The sequence below is a fragment of the Terrapene carolina genome, unplaced genomic scaffold (assembly GCF_002925995.2).
Source record: "Terrapene carolina triunguis isolate 2854851 unplaced genomic scaffold, T_m_triunguis-2.0 Scaffold42, whole genome shotgun sequence".
NCBI classification, from domain to species: Eukaryota; Metazoa; Chordata; order Testudines; family Emydidae; genus Terrapene; species Terrapene triunguis.
In genome coordinates this window covers 31499004-31519395 of record NW_020664393.1, presented here as the reverse complement: position 1 = coordinate 31519395, position 20392 = coordinate 31499004, and the positions used below count along the sequence as shown (strand labels likewise).

At 40.5% G+C, this 20392-nt stretch overlaps 1 protein-coding gene across 1 annotated transcript in view; it reads right to left on the bottom strand.

Annotated features, from left to right (window-relative positions):
- Positions 1-3033: 3033 nt before the first annotated feature.
- ASRGL1 (asparaginase and isoaspartyl peptidase 1) overlaps positions 3034-20392 on the bottom strand; it is a 28959-nt gene continuing 11600 nt past the window's right edge. The window contains exons 4-7 of the mRNA XM_024193830.2: positions 14934-15088; positions 12306-12424; positions 9576-9686; positions 3034-5845 (exon numbers count right to left, since the gene is read on the bottom strand). Of these exons, the coding sequence (XP_024049598.1) occupies positions 5622-5845; positions 9576-9686; positions 12306-12424; positions 14934-15088 (609 nt within the window). The 3' untranslated portion in view covers positions 3034-5621. The remainder of the gene's footprint in view (positions 5846-9575; positions 9687-12305; positions 12425-14933; positions 15089-20392) is intronic.

The window sequence follows — 20392 nt, the reverse complement described above, 5'->3', positions numbered from 1 at the left end:
GGGGCAGGGCTCGGGCTGCCAGCCCAAACTGCCCAGCCCCGCTCTCCCTGGGGCTCGGGCTGTCTGCCCTGCAACCGGGTCCCACCTGCTGCCTCCAATGCCTGGGGTTCTCTGGCTGCCATTAGAGAAATTTTTCTGGCAAACCCCCTGTAACGTTCTGCGAACCCCCAGGAGTTTGCGAACCCCAGTTTGGGAACCACTGACAAATGTACAGAACATAAGTTTTGAGTACAATGCTGTTGAGATTCCTCTGCAGGATAGCACTGCCTTACACAAATCAATAAGGTTTACAACCAGTCTTAAAAAAAAACAACAACTAGACAATCTAGAATTGGAAGAGTTACTTAAGGGTGTCAAAGGCCTGGATATTATTTGTGGAGATTTTAATAGCCATAATGAATTGTGCGGAAGCAGGAAAACTGATTATAGCGACAAATGCCTGGAACAGTTCATTGAACTGCACAACCTGGTATTGCTCAATACTGGAGCACCTACTAGGTTTAATTCTGTGGATAGAACCTTTTTATGTTTAGATCTGAGAATAGCAAAACGCAATATAGAATGTAAATGCAGCTGGGAAATCTATAGCGAGGCCAAGGTAATGTTGAAAACACTTAAGAAATTCCTAACTAGAGCCTTAGAAAGGCAAACTGGGGACTTTAACAGTAAGTATGCTGAATATCTAATATCCAATTGTATCAGTGATAATCTAGAGGAATTTCATGATAATACAATAAAGGGAGTTGTAACAGCAGCCCACCTAGCTATATGTAAAACACCAAACTGCCAGAAACTCAGAAATCAAGTTCCCTAGTAGAATGAAGATTGTCTAGCAGCAATTAAAGAAGTATATACAAACAAGCAAATATATAAACAAGCAAACAATACAATGAATAGCAAGGACTTAATGAACTATAAAAGATATAAAGCAATGGCGCAAAGAATGATTAAAAATGCGAAGAGAGTTGGCGAGAGTATTGTGAGAAAATGAACAAAGATTCCAAGGTTTCAGAGACATAAACAAGTTAAAAAACAAATCAGAGGGGTAGCCGTGTTAGTCTGTATCCACAAAAACAACGAGGAGTCCGGTGGCACCTGAAAGACTAACAGATTTATTTGGGCATAAGCTTTTGTGGGTAAAAAAACCACTTCTGCAGATGCATGGAGTGAAAGTTACAGATACAGGCATAAATATACTGGCACACAAAGATACGGGAGTTACCTTACAAGTGGAGAATCAGTGATGACAAGGCCAATTCAGTCAGGGTGGATGTTGTCCACTCCCAATAACTGATGAGGAGGTGTCAATACCAAGAGAGGGGAAATTGCTTTTGTAGTGAGCCAACCACTCTTAGTCCCTATTCAAGCCAAAAAGGAATGGTGTTAAGTTTGCAAATGAATTGTAAACTCTGCAGTTTCTCTTCAAAGTCTGTTTTTGAAGTTTTTTTTTTGTTGAAGGATGGCTACTTTTAAATCTGTTATTGAATGTCCAGGAAGATTGAAGTGTTCTCCTACTGGCTTTTGTATGTTACCATTCCGGATGTCTGATTTGTGTCCATTTATTCTTATTATGTCTTTTAAATAGGGACTGGGAGGGGCTGGCTCACTACAAAACCAATTGTCCCTCTCTTGGTATTAACATCTCCTCATCAGTTATTGGGAGTGGACAACATGCACCCTAACTAAATTGGCCCTGTCATCGCTGATTCTCCACTTGTAAGGTAACTCCCTTCTCTTTATGTGCCAGTATATTTATGCTTGTATCTGTAATTTTCACTCCATGCATCTGAAGAAGTGGTTTTTGACCCATGAAAGCTTATGCCAAAATAAATTGGTTAGTCTTTAAGTTAAAGGACTGAATGGGATATGGAGTAAAAACAAATTTATACATGGTCTTATAGTAAATGATAATGTTGACATTTCTAACTTAGGAAAAATGAATATTTTAGTAAAAGAGTTCCAAAAAAAGTTAGTGGTGATACAAAGCAAAGAAAGGAGTTTGATGAACAAAAAATGTTTGCTGAAGAAAATTGTGAGCAATCACATGACAGGGTAGAATATAAAGATGATGTACTGAATGAAAATTTCAGCGTACAAGAACTCAAAAATGCTAAAGGCAAAAGTAAAAATGCAGTATCCCAAGTAAGAATAGCATATGTAATGCAATGCTAAGCACCTACCGGAAAAGAGTTTATTTTATTGAAATTATGGTATATATGAGGAAAAGGAATACTAGCAGCAGAATGGAATCAAGCGGTGGTTATACTGATAGGAAAACCTGGCAAACTATACAAAGACATGATGCATATAGATCTCTCACATCCGGTGTGGGCAACATTATGAAAAGACTGATAAATGAGAGATTAGTAGCATACTTGGAAAAAATGAAATTATAAACTGTGTACAAAGTGGTTTCAGGAATGGAAGATGCATAGTTGATCATATTGTAAGATTAGAAACAAATACAAAACAGATTTTGATAGCTGTCTTTTTGGACACTGAAAAACATATGACATGCTATGGAAGGAAGCTTGATGTAGAAAGTAGCCACAGTTGGAGTAAGAGGAAGAATGTTTTGGTGGATAAGAGACTGCTTAAGTGGTAGAACCATACAAGTCAGGTGGGGGCAGGTTTGTCAAATATTTATAAATTTACTAATTGCATTTCACAGGGGAGTGTTATCAGGCCAACCCTGTTTAACATTATTATTAATGATCTCCCAGAGAGTATACAGGCAGGAATAGGTATTAGTCTATTTGCAGATCACTGTGATATATGGGCCAAATATAGAAGACTTAAGATAGATGTGGAGAGAACCAATGAGGCACTCGGGAATTTCAGAATGGGGAGATACTTGGGGATTTAGGTTCTCACTTGCCCAAACAACGGGAATGATCTTCACCAAAACGTAAGACTGGGGAAGAACAGAATCAATCTCTCTCTCTCCCCCTCTCCCTCTCCCTCTCCCTCTCCCTCTCCCTCTCCCTCTCCCCCTCTCCCTCTCTCCCTCTCCCTCTCCCCAAAATGTTAACATTCTTAAGAGTTATGTTCAATAAACTAACCTGGAAGGGTTATAGATAAAAATCAAAATTAACTGTAAAGATAGGATGAATGTGCTTAAAAGTATTGCTGGGAACAACTAGGGGTGCAGATAAGAACAAACTGTTGATGCTGTAAAGGACATTAATAACACCAGTTATAGATTATGGATACCAAGACTTTAATTCAACTTCTACAATCAACACTAAAAAGAAAAAAAATTCAGAGCTGATCCAAGCCCAAGCTCTGTGAATCACATGTTGTGCGAGTATTACGACTCTGGACTCTCATGTGTGCTGCAGGTAGCAACCTGAGAAATGCCTATAAATTTAAGGTAGAAATTGTTAGATTTAATCTTTTGAGCTAAGGTTAATGGAAATAGCAAAGATAAGAGTACTAAACAAATATATGAGGACAGTTGGGAATTAAGTAGACACAAACTCCCACCTGCAAACAGGGTCAAAAGGTGGGTTAAAAGGAAGGTCTGGAAGAAATTAAAATCCTTAGTCATGGGAAATCAAACTATAGCAGGATGGTTTTCTCCCCAGTTGTGGATTTGAAATTATATGATACAACAAAGGTAAGAGCACCATCAAATAAGACGGCTATAATTTACAAGTTTATACATGGCAAATGGGGTCATCATTGCCAAACCTATACTGACTGCTCTAGAGATGAGAATACAGTTTGGGAAGGGCCTTTTGTATCCCTGAATCTGAAATTAAGAGACCTATGAGACTATCCAATTTTGTGGCCATTATGACAGGTATATCAAGTATAATGGTGATTAGAAAGGAAGCCTCGGAAAGCAGGACTGGTTCAATCAATTATTCTTAACTAAAGAGAGTACAATTGGGTATACCTATCATAATAGTGTGGATTGCAGTGCTTGCTGGGATACTGGGCAACAAAATGGCAGATAAAGCAGTGAAAAATGCCTTAAAATGAGGAGATTGACATAAAGAGCCCTCTGAGTATACAGGACTTCAAAAGTTTGGTTAAGAGAGAACTTAAGAGGGAATGTCAAGAATTATGGACCAAAGAGGAAAAAAAGGACAAAGGTCCTATGAAATATGTCCTAAACTTGAGGAAAATGGTATACTTAATAGCTATGATAGAAGAAGTGAAGTAACTATACATTTAGAGGGCTAACAGGTCACTGTGATCTGAATGGTAATTTATATTTACTAAACAAGCACAAAAATGGGTTATGGACACCTGCAAAGTTCAAGAAACAGTTAATCATCTGCTGTGGCAATGCAGGGGCTGTTACATAGAAAGAAAAATTCTTTATGAAGAACTGAGACGCACCCAAGGTGAACGAATATAGTCTGAGTACTGGGAAAGTGGGGTAGTATTAAAAAAGAATTTGATTTTTTTAAGGATACAGGACTGGGTGAGAGGATATAGATTTTGCTTATGCAAAAACTGCTGTAGGTGGCAGTCATAGCCTCATAGGCTGAGGCTGCTGCACCATAAAACAGGAAGCAGATAGAAAAAAGAAAGAAGATGGTTTCGGGGAGAGAGAAAAGAATTTTGCATTCACTCCTCAGGTATAAGAGAGTAGCAAGACCCTGAGGGTCGAGGAGGAAGTCTAGGAAGAAGGTTGGCCCTGGAACCCTCTTATGGGTAGAGAAGTTTAGCAAGAGGCCAGGTGAGAGACAGTGCAGCCACTAGGACTGAACAAGCTTCAGTGTGGTGAGCTCTGATAAAAGGGCAGGATCTGGACTTCCAGAAAGAGAGCTCTGGCAGGTGGTTAACTGAGGGACTGTGTAAGGGAAACTTAGGAGGGATGAAAAGTGAAGATGAGTTAAATTGTACACTTGGTATGAGATTTACTGGCGGATTCCAGGGGGAAGATCTGGCCCTGAAAGGAGGGTGAATTTAGAGAGGTTGTGAGAGAGACCTGCTGGCAGACTTGGTAGGAAGAAGTCCAGAGAGGCAGCAGTAAAGAGTCTGACATGGTAGACTTTGGCTGCTGGTTGTAGGGTCCTTGGACTGGAACCTAGTATAGTGGGAGGACCTGGGTTCCCCTGCTAGCCACCAGAGAAGATGGCATGAAACCCCTGATACAAGTGGAAAAGGACTTTTGACAGCCCTGAGATAAGCAGCTCTAAGGAGCACAGTAGGCCAGAATCGGGGCTGAAGACCTTTTGTAAGGACATTGGATTATCTGTTGGACTTCACTACCCTAAAAGGGGTGGGACCTGGCTGGAGAGGCTGAGTCACAAGAAGAGGCAGATCACTACAGGGCTTGAGCAACTGTCGGCAGAGGGTGCTAGAAGAGAGTCAGCCCAGACATGAGGGGATGCCCTTGTACACGCCTATACGCTATCTGGTTTTTGAAAAGAGGACACCAGCCCTGGTGCTTTCTAGAGACATTGAATTGATCACTATATCCACATCCATCATCTTTAAGCCCAGTGCTTCTGGGTTTCAGTTTGCTTGTAAAAAGTGGTGAATTCTGGGACTATTTAATAGAGGGTAAATCTTTTTAGAAAGATAACATCAATTTTCACTGCTCCCCATGAAGACTGAGATCTTTGTCCTGCTGTACCGTCCACTTTTCTTCATCCCCAGAATTACTTGGACTCAAGTGCTTCTGCAACAGAGCTCGTATGTATCTCCCCTGTGTAAATGCCATACTGCAACTGGTCATCCTTCACTGTAGCCCAAGACATCTGCTTGGTGGAGAACCTTGCTGCCCAGCCCCCTGAATTGCTGACAACTATGACACCTCCTAATCCACCCACTCTTGTTTTCATATAATTCAATGCAGTGTCAGCAGCATCCACCGGTGACATTCCTGAAAACAAGAACACAGAAGAGTGATGATCATGTAGTATCTGCTTCTGGTCCTATTGAAGTCAATGACAAAGTTCTCTTCAGATTTCACTCTGTGCAGAACCAGGCCCTCTATATTTCATTTACTGAATGCCCAAGAAGTTACAAGTGCAATGGCTGGAAAATGCTTTGTTTATGGGAGGAATGTGAACAACTGCAAATAGCTTCTATGCTGTAGTAATATGTAGCTTCCCATTATTCTGAGGTTTTAGTCTTTTTGATCTAGCATATCTGGTGAACTTTGTAGTTCAGTGACACATAATGGGACATTTTTGAAGGGTGGTGGTGGTCACTGTTGGCAATCTGCAAACGTGCCACTAGCAGCGGCCTGCCAGGGAATTTCTATCTAATACACTTATGACAAACACTCACAATAATTCACAGAGTGAGAGTTTAAGGCCAGGAGGGACCATCAGATCATCTAGTCTGACCTCCTATATATGACAGGCCACCAACCTCCCCAGCACCCACTCAAAACCCAACAACCGAAAGTAGACTAAAGTATCACAGCCCTTAGGAGATTAGACTATTACAAGCCACAGGCAGAGAATAGGAGGGATTGAAGTGCACCATGCCTGAGGCCCCCCACAATGGCAGGGAAATGATTGACATATACCTAGATAATCCTGGCAAGTGACCCACACCCACAGGCTGAAGAGGAAGGCAAAAAAAAAAAAAAAAAAAAAAAAAAAAAAAAAAAAAAAAAAAAAAACAAACAAAAAAAAAACCCAAGCTCACTGCCTATTTGACTTGGGTGAAAATTCCTTCCCAACCCCATATATGGCGATCAGTTAGACCCTGAGCATGTGAGGAAGAACCAGCCAGCCAAGACCCTAAGGGCTGGTCTATACTTACCGGTTAGTTCGACGGCTGGAAATCGAACTTCCGGGTTCAATTTATCGCATCTGGTCTGGACGCGATAAATCGATCCCGGAAGTGCTCGCCGTCGACTGCGGTACTCCAGCTCGGCGAGAGGAGTACCGCGGAGTCGATGGGGAGCCTGCCTGCCGCGTGTGGACCGCGTCTGAACCGCGGTAAGTTCGAACTAAGGTATGTCGACTTCAGCTACGTTATTCACATAGCTGAAGTTGCGTACCTTAGTTCGACTTGGGGGGTTAGTGTAGACCAGGCCTAAGAGAGAATGCATGGAGAATTGAACTGAAAGGTCACTGTGGGAACCCCTACAAAGTTAGACCAATGAACCCTGAGGAGCTCAGAGTGTGAATTCGGTTTGTGATGAATTTTGGTAATGTGGACGCTGATGCCACTGTGGGTGCAGCCATTGTTGGGCAGGATCTGCTATTAGCCTTCATATTGTTACCGGACTATGCACTGATGACACCAACAGCCAAGATCCTTTACCATACTCAATCCCTACTAATGAGAGCACTTTATAAACAAATTGAAGAACACTTTGTCCTACACAGAAGTCTGTTAAGGACAGTTATGTCCTTGTTCACAAGCTGTACCCTTCATTTGTCTCCAGAAATGCTGTAGTGCTTGGTCTTAATACTGTGAACTAAAGCAGCTGTGATGTTAAATTGTTTGTGTCCGTGTGTGTATATGTATTATTTATATAAACTACTGACTATATGCATTAGCCTTCCTTCAAACTTTCTGTGAAAAAAAAAAAAAAAACCATAATAGAAACTATTCACAATCTTTGCCACTGCAAGTTGGGAATCCATTCTCTAACATTGTGGCAAAATCCTGACTACTGAAGTCAATGGGAGTTTTGCCACTGACTTCAACAGGATCAGGATTTCAACCCGTGACTTTTCACCAAGGCAACAGCTGCCACCATAAGGCAGAAATTCCAATAGCTGTTAAAGATTTTTTCCAAACAAGTCACAGATTATATATGACAAGAAGAACTTACGTGAACTTGTAATACTTGGCACCCAGCAAAATGGAGGAAACTAATTAAACACACTGCTCAAAACATTCCTTCAAATATTGAGGAAACAGAAATAAGACTCTCCCCAAATGAAAGATGTTAAGGGAGAGCCAGCCATTCTTAACACTTCATGGATGCATTATATGCAACACTGGTATTCTAAAACACTTGTTTCCTATTTTTAGTAGTCTAAATCCTATTTTCAAAAATAAATTAAGCATTTAGGAGCCTATATCACATTGACTTTCAATGACATATAGGCTCTTAAGTCACTTAGGCACTTTTGAAATTTTTTCCCTAAGTGTGCGCGCAGGCTTATTTTACGGTTCTTAAATATTCTGCTTCTATTGGCAGCTCAAGTGCTCAAAGTAGAAATAACGATAGGAGTTTTGGCCCTTTCTTGAAATGCTGAGGAATTGCTTATTTGCTGGGGTCTTTGCCTGGAAGCTGGGTTGCTCCTCAACATTTCAGGGAAGGCTGAATAGCGGCAAGCTAACAATGAAAGGATTTCTACACACTAAGAAATTTAGAAATGTTTAAAAAGGGTTTTAGTGTGATTCTCCTCTCAGGCTAGTGTAAATCAGGTGCAACTCCACTGAAAACAATGGAGTTACTCCAATGTAAAACCAGGGTATGTGAGAAAAGAACCTGGCTCAATTCTTTAAATTTAAGATTGGGAGGCCATTTATGAAAGGAATGAACTCCAGTGAAATAGGACAGTGAGGTGGGGCTGTGGCATGTCAGGGCTTTGGGGAATAATCTGTACGGAGTATTATATTTTATACTGATATTTTCTCTTGGCTCTGCTAAGAATGAACCATGAATAGCGTATGTTGGGACCACAAAACATGTAGCAGTTACAGAAATCTTCTCAGCTGCTACTTGCCTTCTTGTTTCACATTTCTCTTATGAATAGGAATGTAAATGAAAAATGGTTTACTGTAATTCATATTCCAGTAAGAGTATCAAAAGTTATTGCTCATTAATACTTGCAAACCATAGCTTTCTAAAATTAGCAGTGATGTCTACATTAATGGTTCTGTAACTGCATGCAGTACAAGTATGTTGTCTGACTGTTTACAGGCTGTAATATAATCAAGGGTTTGGATGACATCCTAACTGATGAAGGTAAAGCTTTAAAGAGTCATCCACAGTTAGATTGTGTTACAGTCAGATGAGACACTCCATGCCAGCTGTTTACCACATATGCACTTGGTCTACTTAACATACAGTTTAGTACACTTTCCAAAGCAAAACTAAAATGCAGACATATGAATTCCTTTTTTAATAGAGAGAAAAAGGTTGTAAAATTTCTATTGCTACAAGCAATTCAGTCCTATGAATTGTTAGAACTTGTGGAGTCTCTAAGGTTCTTGTGTTATGGAAGCTTTGCACTTTCCTTTATTTGTACTCTTTTTGATTTTACTAATACTTGCTTGCATTTGCATTTTTCCAATTCTCTGCTCATGAAATTACTTAAAATTGTAAAAGAAAGCTTCAGTTAAATATAAAATAATTTATATGAATAATGATATATTATGATGCTGTATCTAAAACATAATGGAAGAAAAATATCCACACTACTTGATATTCAAAGAACACAGTTGGAATTTATTTGGTTTGCACTTTTAGTCCTGCTATTTTGTGTGTGCTTTGAGATAAATCCAACCAAAAATGGCCAGGAAACCGGTTTGGGGGGGCGGGGCAGGAACTGTATTGCTAAGAGTATAATTTACATAAACCAGTTAGTTCCAGTATTACTTTCCTTCATCTTACTGGAAAGTTTAGATTGTACCTTGTTCCATGTGATAGAGAATAAGTCGGGCTAGGACCACTTTCATCATGCTTTCTCCATGTCCTGTGGTAGAGATGGCACCAACATGGTTATCAGCATAGCCTCCACTTCCTGCTCAAAGAAAAAGTATGATACTAAAGCTTTAGGGCAAAAGAGATTTACAAGCAATGCATGATTTCAAATCACAGGCCAATTTCTAAAGTTCTGGAGGTCCTGTTGCTTCTAGGAACAAAGACCTGAAAGTTCATATGTGACATCTTTGTTTCTGATTTCTTCCTCAAAGTTTCAACAACAGTGTGAGAAGTCAGTCACAGCTAGAAGAGGTTGGTTGCCGAGTTATAGGGTTGGAAAGATAATGACATAATGGGGGAAGGAGGAATAATGGCGAATCTGATGTTGGAATAGGAAGGAGTGAGCATTAATAGTAGCCAGATCAATAGCAGGTAGATGGAGGAGAGGCATGCAGGAAAGACAAAGGTGGAAAGGCAGGCAGGGTGATGGTGGGGAAAATAGGAGGCAGCTAGATCTGCACTGATGACTGACTGGCTAGGGAGGTGCACTGCAGGAATGTGCTGACCAATGGGCAGCAGAGAGGTGGTAAGAGCTCGCCAGGTAGCAGCACTAAGATTCCACTGTGACAGAGCATGGGAGAAAAGCCCAAACAGGAGAGCTGCTTCCAAGTTAGCTTTGTAAATTCAAAAGGCTGCACTGACCCAGAAGTGCAGCAAACCTGCTGATATCAGAGGACCTCCAGGTGCCATCATTTAAGCAACAGGTGTTTGTGCCTCTCCGTGGGTCACTAGAATCAGCACCAAAGTTAAGGTCCTACAGCCACCTGATATCCCAACTCTCAGCTAAAACAACCACTCACTGAACTGTTTTTTTTTATTTAAAGTCCATCTAGTGCTCATGAATGGTGCAATTAATAGTTACAATGTCAGGAGCCATGGAAAACAAAGTCAAATTATCGTTTGCTTATACTTTAAAAATTCTTTGAATTAAAAAACAAAAAAACAAAAAACAAAAACAAAAAAAAACAAAAAAACCACAACAGTAGAAAATCTTGCATTCAGAAGAGACATGGTTTCAAGCATGCTCCTTTTTATGAATGTTGTGCCTCCCCCGAAAAATGAACCTTAAAAAAGCCACACACCGATGATGCTCTTGGAGAGAAAAAAGTCCTGGCAGATAATATTTTTGAACGGGAAACTCCTGTAGGCCCCTTGAGGGTCACACATTTGGTGCCTTATTCCTGCAGACCACAGGGGAGACACAGGAGAATGACTCCATGTGGGTAAGTACATCACCCTTGCCAAGCATTAGGAGACTGGTTAGGGGCCTTAAGATGTTGTTCAGGGGTTAACCAAAATGTCTCCCCCTCCTGCAATCCTATTTAGGCTAACATCTGCCAAGCCTAATAAGGCTCTGTGAGTGCAGGTGTGTTTTGAGGGATCCCACTGAGACAATTAAGGCAGATCAACCCCCAGATAGTGTCCAAAGACTTGTGGGGGGTGGGCCCTGATGCACCTCCTACGTAGCACAGAGTGATGAACCTGAGGTCCTCAGGAGAAGCAGAATGCTCTCAGGCTGCTGACCCCCCTTCCCATCATCACCACTACTTCATTCCGTGCCCCCTTATCCACTGGCTCCCTTCCCTACCATTCTCTACGCTGGTCATCTCCATTGTATCTGCTGAGGCAGTTATTTGCCATGGGCCTTTGGAGGTGCATAGGATAGGATTACTACAGTTAGTATGGAGTTTAGGATGGGGAGCAGCAGAGAGTGAAAGGTTTTCCTCCTTCCCACCCAAAAAGGGATACTCAAGTTCCCTCCCTTGATTAAATCTGGACCTCCCAGAAGATCCAATATGCATTGAAAATGTTGCCATATTCTATTCTGCAACAAGTTTGGAACATGTTTTACTAAAAATATTGTTTTTCCAGTTTCTGGTTCCATGGGAGAACTATGTAGCAATCACCAAATACAAGCCCGTCCCGTTAGAGGAATTCACTGGAGAATAGATTAAGAGTCCCTTTATCTACAGATGAGAGAACACTTATACCATTTCTTCTATTCTGCTCCCCACCATCATGCTTTCCATGGCTCTTTATGAACAGGAACTTATTGAGAGAGTCAAAGCTTTAAATAAGAGTGACTTAAGTTGCCAGTCATGTTAGAGACTTCTAGTCAAATTCTCATTGCTCTCATGAAACTCCAATGACTGCAATTGGAGATGCACCTGATATACAATGGTATAAATGGGAGAAGAATCTGGTGCATTTGGTTAATTTTTCACATTAGTTTTGACCCTTTTCTTTGGGAGACACCTGGATTAAACACCATCTGAGCAACTAATAGAGCCTTAGAGGGGAACGGGTTGCAATTTTGTCCCTGTTGCAAGGGAACATAGCAGATGAGTTCTTGGTTTTTGCATAAGAGTATCACAGTATAAGGGACATGATAGGGAAACCCCAGACCATACTGTTTCCAGAAAAAGGGGGAATGTCTCCTATTTCTGTTTGTTCAGACCTACCAGAAAGCTGGACAGTAAGTACAAAACATCTACCCCACCTGCAGCCTTCTGGTTGCATGGAAGGAGCAGTCGCTAAAAGGATAAACTGACTCATTTTAGTATGCTTTAATGTAAGCCTCAGTTCTAGATCAGTTAGTGTCAATATTTCATTTCAATCATAGAAAATGTGAGTGTTAACTGATTTAATTTACCCGTACCTATGCATGCTGAATCACCGACTCGGCCAACCAGTTTATTAGTGAGTCCCCCAGTGGATGTTGCACAAGCTACGTTTCCTTCATTGTCTATAGCAACGGCACCAACTGTTCCAGGGTCTCTGCCAAGAATAATATTTCACAGAATTAGGCAGGGTTAAGAATACTTGCCAAAGCATGTTGTGTCCATTCTGCAGGTAGCTTTTACAAATGTGAGATTACAACAGAAGTCTACAATTGAATGTCATTAACTTTAATCTAGTCTCATGTCAGAATCACTTCATTTTCATGTAATTGTGTTGTTTTTTTAATGTAGAGAGTTTCATTATGAAATCCACTATCCATTTCAGATAACAAGCTATATGTAACAATTCTGACATAGTATCAACGTTATAATTAATAGCACAGATGTCAAATTCTTGGCCTGTTGGATCTATTTATCTGATCTCCCCACGATAAATTTATATGCTACAGTATGAAAGCTTTCATTTGGAAAGAATATAAAAATTCCTAGCCCTCCTGACTGTGAAGATAATTTTTCAAATGGGACACACTGAAGCTCTGAATTAGCCTGAAACAGAAACTCAGAAGTGGGAAGTGCCTCCACTGTTCCAATTGGAGGAGAGCGCTAAAGCCTAGTGATGATACATGCAAAAAGAGAAATGAATAAAGAAATAGCAGTGGTCCTAAAAATGCCATGCATCACTCCCCCACATAGACTGGCCAGCCCGCGCCGCTTCCTACAGCTCCCATTGGCCGGGAACGGCGAACCGCGGCTACTGGGAGCTGCGGGCGGCTGTGCCTGAGGATGGTCAATGTAAACAAACTGTCTCACGGCCCGCCAGCGGATTACCCTGATGGGCTGCGTGCAGCCTGTGGGCCGCAGGTTGCTCACCACTGCTCTAAAGCCTAAAATGTCGGAGTCAGTGTGAAGTGATAGAAACAGCTACAAGCAGGGCTGAGAACTCTTTATTCAGAATATCACCATGTTGAATCATCACTGAGTTTTGCAGTCTGTTGCCATCCTGTTTTTATGTTCTCAGCCCTTTAGACTTTACAAATTACACCCAGGTGGTGTACAGCCTACAGTAAGATGTGTATCTATGCTATGCCAAGAGTCCTAGACCACTGTGATATTGGAGGTAACTCAACCATTTAACTACCCTTACACTACAGCTAATTTACATGCAACAGTTGCATTGGTTGTATGAGGGAGATGGCAGAGATGGCGGATTTCTTGGCCCAGCTGCCACAGTCTTTCCAAACCACCCACCCAACACAACCAGCACACATAATCCTAAATACACACACAGCCCCTTAGTGCAGTGCACATCCCTCATTTGCCACCCCACAAATCAACGCATCTCCCACCACAACCCCCGAGACCTGAAGCAACACAACCAGCATACACAGTGACCACATACACCACTCTGAAGTCTGAGTCAGTGCGAAGTGAGTAAAACAGCTACAAGAATGGTTGAGAAGTCTTTCGATTTAGAAGATCACCAGGTTCAAGCCTCACTGGAATTCGTGGTCTGTTACCCCTTAACTAGTAGCTGAAAGTCCATGCTGTTGCAGGGTTGTAATTCGTTTAGAATATATCCTCATCCTGTCTACAGCATGAGCTTGGCTGACCTCAGATGTACTTTGTGTCATACTACTATACTACTTAATAAAATAGCTAAGTAACAATACATAATACATTGTCTTTCTATTAATGAGTTTTTGCCACCTTCCACTGTCACAAGATTGAAGCTCAAACAGTTAGTATTATTAAACCCCACTCCCCACTGAAAAGGTCAGTCATTTTGATAGTTGGTTATTCTCCCTACTATTTTTCCCTCCCCCCATTTTATTATAAAAAGTTTTTCTTTCAAATGTCTTTCATTCTGCTGCTGTCTCCTACCCTCTCCCTCTGCTAATGGCTTTGTTTTTCTCCCTCATCCCCCCAGAACTGGTTTTTAGGCTATTTTAGCAATGCATTTTTAACGACCATACTTTCTGGTCTGCTTGTTTTCTCAGTGACCAAATACCACTGCCAACCCCTGAAGAAAGAAACTATTAACCAAAATTTTGTAGATTATAAATTAATTGTTTGATCCAGTTTAAAACAAATCCAGTCTATCTTGGTTATGCAGACTTATGGATAGATATTTATGTTCTGCCAGGGGCTGGCTGTTGGTTTAGCAGTGGAGACAGTGCCTCATTTAAACCGCAGCTCTCCTTTGGAGAGTGACTCTATATAGATGGCACTTCCTTGCTCACCAGATCTGCTCAGTGTTTTTGTTCAGGACTATCTGCTAACTTCAGTTGAAATATTTTTTCCCCACCTGCCAATGGTGGAGGGCCCATGCTGCTAAGTGATCATGAGCTGGATTCTCTTCCTTCTTCAGCATCAATAGGATTGTTTCCCAAATTTCATCAGTTACACTTGCCTACTGAAGGTTGCCCACATATCATGGAGGGCATAATTTAAAAACCACGTGGAAGCACATGTGTATGTCATGGCAGAATTAAGCCTACAGAACTACTTTCAGATCCCACAGCGAGTCTGCATGGTTGCTAGTTAGAGAAAGCACTTACTGATACCACAGAGACATTAGAGTGTAACATATTTTGTGCAGTACCTACTTTTTAAACTCATGAGGGTTAGAATCTGGCTCAAGGTTCTTGCTCCATCTCTCCCGGGATCTTTCCGTTATAAGTTTCTCCCCTGGAATCTCAGGAACACCCATGGCCTTGGCAAAAAGATTTGCCCCATGGTCAGTCAGCAACATGTGCTCTGTCTGATAGGGACAGAAAAAAAAAAAAAAAAAAAAAAAAAAACTCTTGACACTAATTGGAGTTCAGTACTGATCTGTATAGTCTTATATAAACACTTGATTGTTTTTAAAAATGTATTCAAAGACATGTTTTTGTTTTAAACTTCTTGGAAACCAATAAAAGGCACAATTGTGGCCCCAATCCTGCTCCCATTGACTTAAGTAGGAGTATGCTTGGATTCCTATTTTACTTTTTTGATGGAACAGGAGGATTTTGGATTCAATAATGCAAAAAACCCCAAAAGAAAATAATTAGGATTAACAGAATATAATTGCCTTCAAATATTCAATACTCATTAGATGAGAAAAATAGAATTCACTCATACTATTTTTTTTCTGAAACTAGATAGGATACTGCTATTGCAATCCTTTATAGAACTGGTTTTGCAATCTCTTCCAATCAATCATTGGTATTTTGCTTATCTACATGATTGGTTTGACCAGGTCACTGAATGACCTAAAGAACTATTTTTATTTTAAGAGAAATATGCTCAGTGGTGACCTGCAGAAAAAATTATCCTTTGTTCAAACGTTGTTATTCCTTGTAAATAGTAAAATAATAATCCTAAACGTATCACACACTAACATACATTTTTCTTAACGTCTAAAATGACTAAATTGATGTTAACCCACCACCAAAATATTTACTGACCTATTTAGGTCCAGCTCCTGTCCTTATGTATGCAAATACCATTCCCGTACAGTACCTGAATCAGTTGTCACATGAAGTCAGTTAGTTTGGTGAAGGTCCACTTCTTACTGTAGTAAGGCCCTGATTCAGCAAAGCACTTAAGCACAAATTTAGGTCATACTGAAGTTAATGGGACTTAAGTACATTTTCTTAACATTAAGTACATGCTTATGAGCTCTGCTGAATCAAGGCCTGAATGAATGTCCTCAAACTTCTGAGCCCCTTCTATTCCCCAAAATGAATTTACTCAAAGTAGCACTTCTGTCATTCTGCTTTACTAGGAGCTTTATAACTTTGACAGAATGAGGAAAGAAAATTTTAAAACAAGAAAAGCATTTAAAAACATTAAGATCCAAATCCTTTAACTAGTGCCCATCCTGAGCAGCTTGGCTGGGTCCGGGCAGTGTTGCAGAAGGGAGAATTTGACTCTAAGAGTCTGATCCTACAAGAATGCTGAGTGCCATCAACTCCCACTGACTTTTAAAGTTGTGACATGACATAAAAAAAACAAAAACAAAAACAAAAAAAACCTCCACCCTGACACAGATGCCAGGACACAATGTTTCACTGTTACTACGCAGCAAACTAGAGACCTAAGAACACATAGGCAACCTGACTTTAAATTGCCGGGGTCTATCACAGGGTGTGTTACGATCTTAGTGTTAAATGTTGCAAACATTTACACATGAGTACCTTTACTCCCGTGATTAGCCCCACTGAATGCATTGCTTGCGTGCATAGGCATTTGCAAGATCATGATCTTAAGATACATCTGCACTGGAATAAAAGACCTGCAGCATGACTGCCGCTGGCCCGTGTTAGCTGACTCAGGCTCACAGGACTCAGGGCTGTAAAATGGCTGTGTAGGCATTCACACTCAGGCTGGAGCCCAGGCTCCGTGAGAAGGGAGAGTTACAGAGCCCAGCCTGATCCTGAATGTTGACACAGCCATTTTGAAGCCCCACATACTGAACCTTGCGAGCCTGAGTCAGTTGACTGAGGCCAGCCACAGGTGTTTAATTGCCAGATAAACACACCCTCACAGTCAAACACTTTTTACGGTTTTTTTTTATTGTCAGACTGAGTCCTTATTCATGAGAACACAGACATGGAACAATTTTCACTGTAGAAGTGGAGGCATGAGACAGGCGTCTGTGTCTTCGTAACAATGGACAACAGTCTTTTATACGGAGTGATGTTACCAAACAATAGAAGACATACCTGTACTGTGAGCCTATTAATATTTGTCAGGGAGAAGAATAAAGACAGTGTATTCAGACAAAGCTGAAATGATCTTGTACTTTGCTGAACAAAACTTCCTTTGTGCAATACTGCCCCCCTATGCCTTTGTAACTAACCCACTAGCAACCTGTGATTCAAAACCTCCGAGAATTAAAGTGGGAAGAGAGACACTTAAATACATACATTTCAAAGCAAATTTTAAGAAGTCTACCTCCAACACCTGCTCTCTTCTGACTCCCCCCCAACAAAACTCAGATGGGCAATGGAAACCTCTTCATTGTATTTATTTTAAAAGTGAACATAAATTCTCGAAGCCATTACATGTCTAAACAAATAACTTTTCATTTTATATGCCCTATTAGGTTATTTAATTTTTAAAAGTTTGTTTAGCAAAGCAGCTCTCAGGTGTTCCCAGCATGCACTGCTCTGGTGATGCCTTCACACCTTAGAATAGGTTCTGAACAGGGAATCTTTGTCAACAGAGGAGTGTCACAGAGGCCCATTCCTTTAAGCTAGCTCTTACTAGGAAAGAATATGGGATGGGTCCTCAGTGTTTATTCTATAGCACTTTTCTAAAAGGTTTGTTTATTTAACAATCTTATTGCATAGCCTAGAGCAGAAAAAACAGCTGGAATATTGAAAAATGGACTTCCCCGCCCTCTAGAGAGGTAGATACGATACTCACTTCTCCCGCCACCTATTTTTTCCATGGCCTCTTGAATATGTTTATTAAATTAACAATATTGCAGATATTGGCAGTTAGTGGAATATAAATAATATATAGACAAACAAGAGTTTCCAAAGCGAATAAGAAAGGTCTCAGGGTTAGGGTGGCAAACAACAAATGGTCATGGGTGCCAGTTTAAAAGACTTTGGCAGCCAGCCTTGAATTCAGACTAAGATTGCCATGTGTTTATTCAAGACCCTGGCACAATACAGAACACAGCAAAGATACTACCTCCTGCATTAAGGAGGTAGTATCTTTGGGGTCTGTATTAAAATCTTTGGGGTCTAATTTAGGGAGGTGGGTTGTACTGTAGTTGAAATTTATTCACACAACTCATTCGTTGCACAGAAAAATCAAGTAAACCAGTGTTCCAATCATCATACAATCTTTGCCTTTGAGTTCTTTTCTCCTGAAAATGCCTAATAATTCTTTCATTTTTGGATGGCTATTTTCACACACATATACCCTATACATCAGTTTTCTATTTCTGTTCATTGCAAATAATAATTTAACAGGAACTGTTGCCTCAGTACATTAGAGGTGAAAGGCTTAGTAGGTTAGACACTTCTCAATTCTGTCTTATGGTAAGTCATCAGTTAAAGTTATTCTGGTACTCTCATTTTCATTTGGCTAAGTTTGGCCCAACTGAGAGCTTGAGTTACAGAATACTAGGATACCAATGGGTGTTGCAGGATTTAAAGGAGTTGTTTTGGCCACCAGATGGAGCCCATATTGTTCCACAGGCAGAACTGAAATACTGATAATTACAAAACAGCTTTTATCATCATCATTATGGCTGTTTTTCAAAGGAATCTAAGGGAGTTAGGCACCTGATTTCCATTGAAATCCAAGGGGATCTGGGCACCTAATACTCTTAGGATCCTTTAAAAATCCCAGCCTTCGTCTTCCATGTGTTATGGAGTTCAAAAGTTGTTCCTAGTGCATACAAAAAGCTTTGTAATCTGCAAATATTAGAACTTTTTTTTCTTACCTTCCATAAATAGGGTACTCTTTAAAATGATGTGCATGATGTTAAGAATAGCTAGGGCTGTACAAAGACAAAGTCACACTTGGGTGCAGAGGACTGCTACAAGGCCTAGCTCAGCCATTCTGTAAGGTTGTGCAGGAGGGGAACTATGGTTGGAGCAGCCAAGCTGGAGGCCTCTCCACCTTCTGTGCACCGCAGAGATGAGGTCTGCACATATGCTGCTGGCCGAAAATTTCGGTCTACAGCGAGCAGAAGGGCAACAGCTGGTTAATAGACTAGAATTCTAGCCAGTGGATGGGAAAAGGTGAATTCCCCTGCTGGCTGAGGATATATCAATTACATCCCCACAACCCACTTGGACTTCTGTGTGAAGCCTGGTTACTAGACCTTTGAGGAAAGGAGTAAATTTTACCAGAAAATAAAATCTCATTGTTTGGTTCTGTCAGATTAATACAAGCAATCTGTTCCTGTATAGTTGCATTCTATTACTTGACTTAAAAATCTAGCCTCAATATTTTTGACTACCAAAAAATTTTACCCGCTATTGTACAAAGACTTCACCATGATTGTAGGGAAAGAGAGAAGCAAGTAAATAATAATACCATACAGCTCTTGAAAAGCACTTTTCATCAGTAGCTCTCAAAACACTTTACAAAGGGAGGGAGTCAGAATTATTATCCCCATTTTACAGATGGGGAAACTGAGGCACATAGTAGGGAAGTGATCTGTCCAAGGTCACCTGGTAGGTCAGTGGCAGAGCTGGAACCAGAACGTGGGTCTCCAGAGTCCTAGTTCTGTCACCTGAGATGACTTTTTCAAGAGTGCTTACTGTTAGCCTAATTCTGCTACCACTCAAGTCAAAAGGTGGTTTTACCATTGAAAGATAATAGCCAAATCAGAACGTTTATCCTTTGAAACATGAATTGCCAAAGGTTATTAAAGGTGGCCAGTTTAAAAAAAAATACAATCTGTGTCTTAGAATTTTGAGAAAGATCTGGAAATATTCCTCTGAGGCTTATTTTTACATTAGAAATGTTAGGCCTTGTCTACCCTGGTTTTGCCTGGATGACTCTATGAACATCTGTCGAATTAATGAGAGAAACATCACAGGTGAATGAAACCTTAGTAACTGAGTGAAAAAGGGATTTTTTGTAGAATCCTTAAAGAAAACCAATCTAGATTTTTTTTAAAACATTTGTTTAACCCAGTGTTTTGATGACAAACATTTTGGTGGAAAGCTCTCTTCATTAGAGATTCAAACTCCCTATTCTTCTATTAAGGGCTAAGATTGCTCAACTCCAGTTCTTTAGTCCTTCAAGAAGCCTTTCAGAACAAGTCTTAATATTTTTGATCATACGAGGTTATAAGAAGAGAAACAAATAGCCTGAATATGTGGGATTTTAAAGGTTTTATAGATCATGAAAGGAGAGGAAATGTTTGTACTCCTCCTTTGTAAGTCACCTTTAAAGTAGCCAGGAGACTGAAGTAGAAGAAACATGAAAAATAAACCCACTTAGGCCTGGTCTACATGAAAATATTTCTTACCCTTGTTCAGCTATAGTGGAGCTGCACTGCTACTATCAATAGTGTAAATTCTAGTTTAGACAGGGTTGCTAGCAC